Below are 12,716 nucleotides of genomic sequence, written 5' to 3'. Positions count from 1 at the left end.
CAAGGGCTTTCCTTCTCCGCCGCGCAGGGGCATGTAGCGCAGCGCAGCCGGGACGCACACTCTCCCGCGCGCTCACGGACACACACGCACGCACGCACCCACGCACCCGCCGGCAGTTCCGAGTTTCCAGGTAAGGCGAGGCTTGTCTAGGGCTGGGGGTCTTGGGCTTCCTGGGTAGGAAGCTGGAGATCCTGGGCTAGGGGCGGGGGGCGAGACTGTCCCGCCTCTTGGCGCCGGAGGCCAACGAGGCTCCGGCGCTGCGCCACTCCGGCTCGGTCGGCTCCGGGCGCCGGCGGACAGCGGGGGCTACCTCCTGCCGCCGAGTTGTGCGGGCGAGCGCCCTCGCGCCCTTGCGCCGGGCTTCAACTTGCGGGCCGGGAGCTGGGCGCCCCGGGTCGGAAGCAAGGCGGGCTGCACGGAGCTCCCTTCGATCGGCGCCGCGGCTTCAGAGTAAACTTTGCGCCCTAGCGGAGTTGGAAAGAGGGAGCCGCGGCGCCGGGCGGCAGCAGGCGGAGCCCGGAGTTCAGCTCTCGCTCCGGGGTCTGGGCGGTCATCCTCCCCGGCCCTGGGGCCCGACTCACGCGCACCCTCCTTTCTACCCTCTGCCCCCAGTTGAGAGGTCGGACATGCTGAAGCCGGGAGACCCCGGCGGCTCGGCCTTTCTCAAAGTGGACCCAGCCTATCTGCAGCACTGGCAGCAACTCTTCCCGCACGGCGGCAGCGGCGGCCCGCTCAAGGGCGGCGCCGCCGCGGGTCCCTTGGGCGCGCCGCAGCCTCTCCAGCCGCCGCCGCCGCCTCCGGAGCGCGCAGAGCCTCCGCCGGACAGCTTGCGCCCGCGGCCCGCCTCACTCTCCTCTGCCTCCTCCACTCCGGCGTCCTCCTCCACTTCGGCCTCCTCTGCCTCCTCTTGCGCCGCCGCGGCCGCCGCCGCCGCCGCCGCGCTGGCTGGTCTCTCGGCCCTGCCCGTGGCGCAGCTGCCGGTGTTCGCGCCTCTGGCCGCCGCCGCCGTCGCCGCGGAGCCGCTACCCCCCAAGGACCTGTGCCTCGGCGCTGCCTCGGGCCCGGGCCCTTCCAAGTGCGGCGGCAGCGGCGGGGACGTGCGGGGCGGCCCGCGCTTCCGCTGCAGCGCGGAGGAGCTGGACTATTACCTGTACGGCCAGCAGCGCATGGAGATCATCCCGCTCAACCAGCACACCAGCGATCCCAACAACCGTACGTAGCTGCAGCCCGCGCGCTCTCCAGGGGCGCGGGCGCCGTCGAGCGCGGGCGCCCAGCGGGGAAGCGGGGAAGCAGGCGGATGAGCCGAGCTGGGACTCCTGGGGGGGGGGGGGGCTGGTCCAGGCCGCGGTTCTGCATCTCTCAGACCATTGTGGCAAAATTTTCCCGTTAGAGAAAGCGAGAGAACGTATGGGAAGCCGGGTGGCACCTCGGGGTTCCCTTTTCCTTCCCCCCTCATTCCCTGCTTCGCAGCCCCGCGTATTTAAACCCGAGCTGCTCGAGGACCGGGCACACAGATCTCTGGCCTCCTTGTGGGATTGTGCCCGGGGCCGGGCGGGTACGAGCAGCGCACGCGGGGGCTTAGCTTGGCCTCAGTGGGACGCGAGAGGGACGCTCAGTTTTTCTGGGGACCGTGAATTCCAGGGCTTGTGTCTCCTTCTCCATATCTTGCTTCTGGAGTTAACTTCATCTGCTTATTTTCGGGCCGCCGGGTTGTCAGGGGACAAAAAGCCGCTGGAGTAGGAATTTTGGATGACACTGGGTCAGTTTCTTCTTGCAGGCAGGCATTATTATTAGGTCTTCTATTTATTTAGAAAGGAGAAAAAGAAAAATTGCCAGCTGCTAAATGAGAAAACATTTCCGACTGCAGGGTGGGGTCGTTCCCTGCGGATCCCGCGTTCTCCCTGCACCCGAGATCGTTTAAACATTCGCAGTCCGTAGGCAGGCTTGTTGATTTACTTATTTTATTTTGTTTTAATGATTGTGGCAGTGGTTTAGTATTAGCAGTGTAGTCTCCTTGTTGCCCAGTAAAGGGCAAATGCCTAATTCAAAAATTAGGCAAAAGCCTAATCAGAGCTCGAGAGTCTCTTCTAGCTTCGATGCCTATATTCAGAGTTTCAAACGCTGCTCACAAGTACAAGCTCTGTTTTGAGGTCTTGCAACAAAGGGCTAAATGAAGGCCAAGAATGTGCATTGCTGTACACCCAATTCTTTTTGGTAGTGTCAGAAGTTACGATGTGAACACCTAAGGCATTGGTGTAGGTGCTCCATACAGTTCCAGAGATCTCTGGAGAGAATATTAAAGGAAAAGAGAGTCAAGTTGAAAGCAGTAGAGGATTTGAAAGCTCAGCGCTCACTTGGCCCTTTTCAATCTCATTCCTTCCTTTAGTTCCTGCAGGAGGAAAGTTGATGATAAACACGTATAATTACTCTATTTTGAATAAGCCCCTTCCTGCAGAATGTCTACCGCTCCCTGAACTTCTTAATTTCCTGAACTTCTTAATTCGTTGTAAAAGCAAAATAACTACAGGTTTGCGCTAAAGGACTCCCAGAGTCATTACTTTGATGAGGATACGCTAGACACGAGCCTACGGATGGCGATATTTCAGTCTTTTCATAAGGGATGGGGATTGTTTTTCTGATGGAGATAATTATTACTAACAAAAAAGAGCAGTTATATTTACTTTTTCCCTCTTCAGAGCTTGAGGGTAAAGTATTGGTTTAAAATGAGGGTTTCTCCTCGAATTTGCCCTGCTGTTAAGAAGAGGTGTGTATTTTGGAACTTTAGAAGATTTGATAAAATTATATTGTCCTAATGGATTTTTTTAAAAAAACCCCACTTATCTTCCTCCTGAATTTCTTGAATATGTTGTTTTCATAAACAGTTCTTTTTTTTTTTTTTTTAAAGGAAATTAAAAAGGCAAGAAACGCTTTGGAAAAGACAGTTCTGAAATACAGTCATTGTGGCCTGAACGTGCCTCATCAAACTTGCAGTTTCTCTGCTGAATTAAACGAGTGTCGGAAAAGATGGCAGCAGCAGCACCCTAGACCTCTGGCTGTGCCCTGGGATCCTGTATTATTCACAGTGCAGTCTTAAGGTTCAGTGCATTTTCAGAAGAAAACCTAGATTAATCTGAGAAAGAATTGGGAGAGATTGCTAATTAATATGTGGCTATTGATCCATCTGATCATCCAGGTAACATTTTCCTCTGGACGGAGGAAATGGATTATGATTTATTTAAATTATTCCCATTGTGTTAATCATCCGGTATCCCCTTTTAAGTCGACTGACTGAACTGCTTCCCTGTGCAGAGTGCGGGGGAGACCACAGAAGGCAGAGAAAGGCAGTTTGTCCTATTAGAGGTTGCACTTCTCGTTGTTTCCTAATTAAAGGGCCTTTGAGAAAGAAAATGGAAAGCTGAGGTAGCTTTGTGTAATGCTGGCCAAGCGGGCCTGCCATCCTTCCAGAAACTTCTCTGGGCCAGAGTACACACTCATTGGAAACCTTGGGATGTGTTTTCCAAAGATAGAGTGAGAAGTGCTTGGGTTTAATCTGGGGGAGGGGGGCAGAGAGGGGGTCAAAACAAAATCGAAATGCAAAACAAAGAAATGCAAACTTTGGGCCCCCCCTTGGCGGGGTAAGTTGGTCTGTTACTGGAAAGGTGGTGAAAACCAGAGCTGCTACTTGTTCCCAGGTTGTATGAGGGTGGGGGTGACATGGGGTGGGGTGAGGGGCTGCCGAGAAGGAAAGAATCTGTTAATTTTTCTCCCCTGCACATACTTTCCTAACTAGGAAAACTAGGAACCTTTTAGGTTCTTGCCATCTGCTTGTGGAAGCAATCTGTGAAGTGACCACTCCACATTGCTTTATTTTATTATTTTGTATTTAAAAGGATGTTGAGTCATTTTCTTTCTCTTACAAGGCTAAGAAAGGGACCCCCTCAATTCTCTTTCCTGTACAAGAGTCCCTCTTTGCCTGGGAGCAACAACCCAGTAACACGTGTGAATCATTAACACTCGCTTCACCTTGAAACTTTATTGGCATCTTTGGCCAAGACCACAGTTAAGGCATAGCGGAGGGTCCTGTAGTTTGCTTTAACATGAAAGGACTTAAAAACAGCAGACACTGTATATGCTGGCTGGGGTGAACTCTTCCCATATATTTCTCTTATCCCTGTGGGTTTATATCACCATGGAAGTACACTTTCCCCTGACTCTCTGAATGCCTATTTGCCTTTTTTTCACCTCCCTAATCCCGGTGGGCGGTGGTATAACAGAAATGGAAGACGGGGCCTTTCTTCCGTGTCTTGTATTACCGTACGCCCGTATTTGCTGCCTGGTTGCCTAAAGCCACTGATTAGGTCAGTCTCCTCTGCTGTTGCCTCTTCTCGGTTTGGGGAGCTGGTGCCTTGCTTGAGACCCCGTCACTCCTCTTGGAAGGTAGGGAAAGGCGGCCACAGGGCGCCCCTGGTGTTTGTACGAATGATACCAGGCAGTGTCTCTGGTCTGGCTGATTGCCTTTGCAGACCATTCAGGGGAGGTGTTCCTTTTTTCCATCTGGGAGGGAGTTGGCAGCTAAGTCCTCCCTGGGGGGTCTTTGCACGTGGGATGGGGATGCTTTGCAACTTCCCCAGCTGGAGGTCTCTTCCTCCTTGCAGGTTGGGGAAGCCTTGCTATGCAGGGAACAGTGGAGGGAACAGCACTGGCAGGTACTCAGGTGTCAGAGTAGGGCCCAAGGCTTTTATCTTGGTAGCACCACCCTTTCCAAGGGGTAGGGGAGTGGGGCTTTGTAAGAGAAGGGAATCTGGGGTTTGTCCAGTAGCGTTAGAGAGAGACCCGGGGAAGAGCGCACTAAAAGGAGGGTACTGTCAGACCTGCCCCAGTCTCCTCCCATCCAGCTGGGAAACGCAGGTCCTATTTGGGGGAGCTCCCGAGCCCAGTAACCCCGCAGTGGGGTCTTCCTGCCACTAAGGCCCAGGCTCCGATGCTCCTGCCCAGCGTCCCCGCTGTCAGCCGCCAGCGACTTAGATTTCAGACCTAGTCCCTGGTGGGAGGGAGGCTAGGAGCCAGCGTGTGGGCTTTCGTGTTCTATTTTTCTTTTTCTCTTTTCTCTCTTTTTGTGTGCAGGCCCAGCCCCATCCCGTAACACACATGATTTAGCTATTTTACATCATTCGTTATCTAGCGCCCTGAAACTGAACATAGAGCCATATATTAGATTGAGGTTAGAAGAGGTGGCGACTGTTTATTTAAGGTGATAAAATGGTCCATCAGCAGTAATCTCCATCGATATGTGCCACCAGGAGATGAAGGATGAGGGGACAAGCCACAATTAATTGCCCTATGGTTTTGTAGGGGAGAGTGGAGCCAGCCCAGGCCCGCTTCGATCTTCTCTCCGTCCTATTCATCATCTCTGTGTTGTGTATGGCCGCCTCGCAGGGGCAGGGGCCAGCCAGGTTTATCTCGGCGCAATATTCTCCCGCCCGCACACCCCGGCGCTCCCATTTAATTTATTAATACACTCATCGGAAGACAAGTAAAATCCACATTGCGTCCCCCCCCCCCTTTCTGTTCCTCCCCCTTTTGTCTCGCGCTCTTGGTCCCTGGGCCAAGCCGGCAGCCAGGCGGCGCGGGGGAAGCCCTGTGCCTGCGCGATTTCGCCGGGAGCTTTAAACTCGCCGAGACAGAGCGCTCCAGAAGGTTCCGCGCGCCCACAGTCGGCTCCCCTCACCGGCGGCCGGGGCTAGCCTGCCTCGCCTTCTGGACGCGCCTCCGGGGCCTCTCCCGGGAGCCCGAAAGGCCCCAGTGGGGTGGAGGCCGAGCGGGGAGGGGGCGGTGTCGCGGCCACTTAGGTCTCGTCGGGGAGCCCCCGGCTGGCAGGGAGGGGCCGAGGCCTTCAAGGTTCGGACTGGGGTGCCGGGCCTCCAGCCGGCCTGGGCCTGGCCCTCCGCCCCGTCCCGTCTAGCCCCTGGCGCGCGAAGGCTGGCGGCAGAGCGCAGGCTGGAGGCCGGGGGCGTGCACCCCGGTGTGGGAGCCTCCGGCCGCGGCGCCCTGCTTGCCCCCAGGATCCGGACCCCGGCAACCCCGCGCCCGCGCCCAGAGCGCGCACGCCGCTACCAGCAGGCGGCACTCCCGGGGCGCTTCGCCGGCCGGGATCGATGGGCGCCCGCCCCGCCCGGCTCGGCCTGCGGGCCTGGGGGCCACGACCTCCCCAGCGGTCGGGGACGATTTATAGCTTGGCTGTTACTGCCGCCCAGGCGGGGAGGCAGGCTTCTCAGCCGCATCTCGGTGTCCTTTCCAGAGGATGAGTGAGGGCAGGCGGAGGCCTAGCGGTGTCGTGGAGCCGAGGCTTGGTGTGGTGGGGGTTTTCCCCGCGGGTCCTGGCTCTGCCGGGGGCCCACACGCCTCCGTCAGCCTCCCCAGACAGCAAAGAAGGCCCGAAACGTTTTAAATTTCACCTTTCCTAGAACGCGAAGTGAAACACCAGGAAAGAAAACCGTGGCCTGCTTTGGCCCCCTTTACCTTCAAATAGGTCCGTTTTCAGTTGCAAAAGTTGTATGTGTCGTGGGAAAGATACTCCCAACAGTATACAAGGGTATGAAATGAAGAGTCAAAGTCTGCTTTTCGTTACACTTGGCCTGGCCTTCCCAAGTCAGGGGGTGAATTCAGTCTGTAACCTGGTGCTCCCTCCTCTCATTCAGGGACAGGAGCAGAAACAGGAGCACTGACAGACCTACGAGAGACAGAGGAGGGAGGGACCATGATCTCTCCTATTGCCTAATCCTAGAAATAGCATTGCACAGTATCTTGCTTGGAGATTTCTGATTATGTTTCTCACAGATATAGAAAACACTTTACAAATAATAATTAGGGACTTACGGAAAATTACCCTTTTATTTTAAGATAACCCAAGAACGTTTATTTGTTTACTCTTTATGAATACAAATAGACTTGTATTGTGTATTTCCTGGCGTGGAATGTTGTGTGTAATGTATGTGTGATATACATTTTGGAGGGGTGCAGTTGGGGCATCTAGTCGGCTTGTCTCTCAGAGCTTATAGGTGTTTATGGCTCGTCTCTAGAAAACACTCTGCTAGAATGTTTGTCTCACTGTGCCGCTTTTCTCAACCCCTGAGTAATAACAACTTGTCTGGAGCATCTTCACAATACTCTGGGACTCTGGGCTGTATAAGAGAGTTAGAGGCCAGGTGTTTTCAATGGCAGAGGTTTTGTGTATTAAAAAACAACAAGATATAAGATGTAATTGGATAGCATTGGTCAACTTCTCCAGCAGAATATTTTGATGGAAGCATGAGGTGGTTTATCAGTTAAGACTCATGTAATTGAAGTGAATTGGCCTCCTTTCGCTGCTGTGGACTTCACGCACCAGTAGTCTTCTACATATTGGGAGAAACTCTGCTTTTTCTAAAGCAAAATGCCGCTATTAAGTTTTTCAACACCGCTGGAGACCGTTGAAACTTAGGTAGAAGAGAGTTTTGGAGGACCGCTTGGAGGAAGGGCTAGCCACTGTTTTATCCTGTGTAACAAATATGGGGAGTGTGTTTGCTGTCTGTGGGGGTGGTGGCCGGAGTTCGTATTTTTCCTCCTTATTTTATTACTGATATATTTGATCTGATAGTACAAGTTGCGGAGATGTGGGAAGTTGACAGGATCTCTGGTGTGGACGGGTGAGGAGTGAATATCAAATGCTCTTGCTCCTTCCCCTGTGCCTGGTTGAGTCAGCTAGAAAGGGAAAGGGAGTTAAGCAGCTCCCTGGAGTGATTTGATTTTTGTTTTTTACGGGGTGTGTTGCCTTTGCTTATTGCCGTTTGTTTTAAGCTGTTTTTGCTACGATGCTGAAAGGTCATCTCTGAGGTCAGACACTAAAATTCAGAATCCAGGGTATCATCTGTTCACTTTCTGATATGTTGAACCTCCCCAAACCCAAGTGTGGGAGAGAGATGCAGAAATCTCTGCAATTCACTGATGTTAGAGCAATTGTTGTGCCCCCCCCCCCAATAGGGCTTTCGGTGAAATACTTCAGTTCTATTGATGATGTGTTTGGGTATAAAACTCTCCCAGCTTTCACTGGTCTCCGTAGATCTTTAGATCTGGAGGCTTTGAAGTCATCCAAACCTGACTGTGAATCTTCCTACCACTTTCTAGTTTCTGATCCTTGGTCTCGTTAAAATTGCCCGTGAAGCCTCAAATTACCTCATCTGCAAAATGGGGATCATGATATGATATTTGGTTCAGGATAGGAGTCTGGAATGGCATAGGCACTGGGTGACTTTGGATTTTTATCATCTTTTTTTCTTTCCATTCCCCCCTTGTCATGAAGTTGTCGTTTTTCACAGTCAGAAGCTTGAGAGGATGTGTGAAGCGTTTCTGGAAGGGCTGACATATAGTAAGGTTAGGAATACTTTCCACCTAGGCTCTAAAGTCAGAAGCAGAGATTGATGCTCTCCTTGGATTAGTTGGTGTTACTGGGAGAGGGGGCCTTTGTGTGATGGACGCCCAGAGGCATGGGTACTTCCCCACCTGTAGAAACAGGTTGCTGCTTTTCACTTGGGGGGACTGGGACCCCTCCAGGAGGGGTCTGACCCCTGCAGTCAGAGGGTCCCGCATTTCTTGGGCTTTCTTGGGAAGAGTGCGGGATAGGGGGCTGAGGAGAAGCATGTCCGACTGGAGCCCTTCTTCACTGAAATGGGATGAAACAAATGTCAAAACCAGGGTTCGCGTGCCCCAAGGCGGGGTTACCCTTAGGGGTTCCTTCCTTGAAGATTCTTCAGTGATTCTCTTTGTCAAAGGTTACCTGGGCTTCCCTCTGTCTTAGCACGGATAGGACACACTTAGAGCGATCCCCCAGGCCTGGCAGTGACCAAAGCCAGGTGCAAGAGCTAGGAGGCTCTGAATGTGCCCCAGTTCCAGCCATTCGTCCCTCTGTCCATCAGTCTGTCACTAGCCACGGGACTCCCTTGCGTAGGGGGTGAGGCACCGCGGCTCCCCAGGGAGGCTGGGCTGTGGAGGCTGGGTCACGCAGGAGGGCGCCGAGGCTGCCTCGCTGAGGCAGGTCTGCAGGGCCGGGGCGCAGACACCGCGGCTCCGCCAGGCCCATTAATAACCCGGAGGGCGCTGCGATCCGACAGCGCGGTCGCCGCAGGCCCTGCTTCCCGTGGCCGCCTGGCCTTTTCCCATCCAGTTCGAGAGCAGGGACCCTGGGCATCCACAGCCATCCGACCCAGCGGGAGGGCAAGGGTCCCCTTGCGCTGCTGGCTGCTCTGGGGAGCGTCGGAGAGGGAGGTTTGTTCACAACAGTTCTCCTTCGCTTACAAGTCCTGAGAATTGCTTGCAGCCTTGGGGATCAACCCTCTGGGCAAGAGTTGGGGACCTCGCTGCTGAACCGTTACCCTGATCCTTAAATTTCCAATTTATTCCCTTTTGGCTTCTGGGAAGAGCTTGCACTCGAGCATAGACACACTCCAAACCTGGCAGAACAGTCCCCCTTTTCCACCCGTGGCCAGAGCAGGCTCCATCACGGACCCCAGTGCCAGTGTGCCCTCACTGGCCGGTGTCTGATGTGCTGGAGGCCACTGGGCGGGCCACGGTGACTCTGTGCTCTGGTGCAGGCACCAGGGGGTGGGTGGGTCCCTACAGAGTAAGCAGGGCGCTCTGTGCCAGGCAGGGAGCCCACCTGCCCCAGTGGATTTAGAAGGATCTTCTAGAATTGTAGAAAGAAGAAAACCAATTATACTCAGGCGACCAAAGCAGAATCTCTCTGAGACAGAAGGTTGAGCAAGAGATGGGGTCTGCTCCCGGCACAGTGAGAAACACACCTGCAAACCCCTGATCAAGAGAGGACTTCTGGGAGCAGGGGAGAGGAGCAGAGGGGACTAGAGAAAGAAGGGAAGAAGCAGAGAGAGACACACCTCAAGGAGTAGAAAGCAGGCCGTGGGGGATTCTCAGCGAGAGCCACACCATCCACACCCAGCTCACCAGCCTTTTGGGCACGGGGGGGGGGGGGGGGGATGGGGAGGGGGGGTGGTTTGCCCCCTACCGGGCTGATTTGGGTGCGGCGATTTCCCTCTCCCCACCTTCCCAGTGGCCTGGGCGGCCTGCAGGGCTTACTCGGAAGGTGGCTTCCTGGGAGGGGATGGGGTGGTCTCGGGGTCTCTCTCCCTGAGGACGGGCCGCCTGGAGCGACGGGTTAACCTTCTTCCTTCCCTCCCTCCCGCCCGTCTCCGGCAGGTTGCGACATGTGTGCGGACAACCGCAACGGCGAGTGTCCCATGCACGGGCCGCTGCACTCGCTGCGCCGGCTCGTGGGCACCAGCAGTGCCGCGGCCGCCGCGCCCCCGCCGGAACTGCCCGAGTGGCTCCGGGACCTGCCGCGGGAGGTGTGCCTGTGCACCAGCACCGTGCCCGGCCTGGCCTACGGCATCTGCGCGGCGCAGAGGATCCAGCAGGGCACTTGGATCGGGCCCTTCCAGGGCGTCCTTCTGCCCCCCGAGAAGGTGCAGGCGGGCGCAGTGAGGAACACACAGCATCTCTGGGAGGTAAGCCCCTCTCCGCCCAGCACCTTGCCAGCCCTTTGGAGCTTTGGCAGGGGAAGAGCCTGGCCCTTGGTGGTGGTGGGGGCGGGGAGCAGCTTTGGGGAGAGCCTCCCTTGTTCTCCAGATGGCAGTGGAAGATAGGTTTCTCTGGTCATGCAAGTGCCAGGTGTCCATAGCACCTGCAGAAAGGAGGTGCCTACTTTGGCCTGGCCCAGCAGGAACCCAGTGGGAAGACAGGGCCTCCAGGTTTCCATGTGTAACAAACTTCTGTTCCAGCTGGGTTGGATTTGACTGTTGGTCTCCCTGGGTCTTGAGAGAAAAAGAAGCCAGCAGAGGTGACAGAGCAGAGGAAGCTGGGGCATTGGGGTGTAAGCTAGGTGGATTTTGTGTCCCATTCCGAGCTCTTCCAGGATGGTTTCAGGCAATGGGCAAGAAGGAACATAAGCATAAACGGGAGGAAGAGAGTCAGGCTTCTTTTCTCAGATAAAACCATTTTTCTTAATGCTGAACTCGAGAGCCTGGGGCATGTTTCATAACTTTCCGAGTATCCCAAGGAAGCAAAATTACCTCATGAATCAGAAAAATCCCAAATTCTGCTTCTTCTCGGACAAAGCACAATCATGCAGTCTTCCACAAGAGAGAGAATCGAAACAGAGGGAAACTCGGAGCACTTTGATATCGCCCAATTAATGATATTATTTCAGTGGCACAATCTTACCTCAGGCTATTATTTAAAAATCAGCAGTATATTTCAAAAATGTTAATCTGAAATTTCTCCCAGAGCTTTACCATTGATTTCTGAGATCCAGCGCTGAAGAGGCAGATTCTTAGCCATAGGTAGGCCCCCCCAACTAGCTTTAGCCACCTCTCATCCATGGAGTGATTTCTGACATACAGGATGGTGGAAGTCTTACCCTTAGGGCCATGTGTAAATCTCACAGAGGCCAGGCAATATAATGGGAGTAGCCAGAAAAGAAAGTCTGTCAAGTGCCAGAGGCCAGCTTGGCCAGGACCTGAAGGCTCCGTTAATGGGTCATTTCTGCGTACACTCATTGTGTCATACACTTGGTTGCTGGCCTGTCAGGATGGGCAGCATGCTCCCTGTGAGCTGCTGCCCAGTCGCTGACTAAAACTCGAGGGATTCAGTAACCCACTCAGATTTTCGTTGAGCCCTCCGGCCGGCACCATCTTAGGTCCTGGAGACACAGTGTTGTGAAAAACAAATCTGGTCTCCACAGGCATTCCATGAAGTTTAGCATGGGGCACTGGGGCCTGAGCTGGTAAAACCCCCTTTGATGGGGGGGGGGCTAAGTGGTTAAACTCACAGCCCAGGAGCCAAGATGGTAACATGGCGGCCATGGGCCACACACCCCACCCTTATCCAGGCTCCCAGGTTCCATTTTGCTCCTAAACTGGAAAAAACAATGACACGTTTTTAATCTTTCAGGATAGGATTTCTTGAGCAAGGAAGAAAATGTTGGGCGTCTTTATGTCACCAAAGAGTGCCTTTCTTTCTTTCTTTCTTTTTTTCTTTCTTTCTTTCTTTCTTTCTTTCTTTTTTTAACAGATTTTTAAAATAGGAAAGCGGCAGGAGAAAATGGCTTGGTACGTAGAGCCAGGTTAGAAGTTAGAGCTTTTTGGATTGGAAAAACTGACAAGTGGGGAATAATCAAAGCATCTGGTTTTGAAATATTTCCCAGTTGGTTTTTGTTTCTGACTAATTAGTTGTAACCTCCAATGCGGTTTAAAGTTTATAAAACACTTCCAGGCACTTTTCATGTTCCAGTAGTGTTATTAGGAGCTCTAATACCCTACAGTTAAAGGTCTGCCAATACTTTTCCGAGGAGACGGTGAAGCAGTTGTTCAAGGGTACAGATTTGTTCCATCTGCAAATGGTAAAATTGAACACTGTCATATTGCCCTCTGATGCCCCAGGTTTGGAGTTCATCTATTTTTAGAGTGTCAGGGGATGGAGTCATAAACATGAAAACAAAACAAAATAAAACAAAACAAAACCCCAACAACCCAATAGCTCATTGTTTCGTTTTGCTTGAAAGGATCTGGATATGAATGGGATGTTGGCTGGAGATCACTACACGAACAGAATGTAATGATACATATTCATACCGAAAAGTATAGAGCCTTCTTTTTGTGCTTTTCCTTGTA

At 53.4% G+C, this 12,716-nt stretch overlaps 1 protein-coding gene across 1 annotated transcript in view; it reads left to right on the top strand.

Moving 5' to 3' along the window:
• Window positions 1–281: 281 nt before the first annotated feature.
• PRDM6 (PR/SET domain 6) overlaps window positions 282–12,716 on the top strand; it is a 122,190-nt gene continuing 109,755 nt past the window's right edge. The window contains exons 1-2 of the mRNA XM_059175742.1: window positions 282–1,212; window positions 10,246–10,553. Coding sequence (XP_059031725.1) covers window positions 627–1,212; window positions 10,246–10,553 — 894 coding nt within the window. The 5' untranslated portion in view covers window positions 282–626. The remainder of the gene's footprint in view (window positions 1,213–10,245; window positions 10,554–12,716) is intronic.

The sequence above is a fragment of the Mustela lutreola genome, chromosome 5, assembly GCF_030435805.1.
Source record: "Mustela lutreola isolate mMusLut2 chromosome 5, mMusLut2.pri, whole genome shotgun sequence".
Classification (NCBI taxonomy): domain Eukaryota; kingdom Metazoa; phylum Chordata; class Mammalia; order Carnivora; family Mustelidae; genus Mustela; species Mustela lutreola.
The sequence above is the reverse complement of the archived record's forward strand: the minus strand, read 5'-3'. Positions and strand labels throughout refer to the sequence as shown.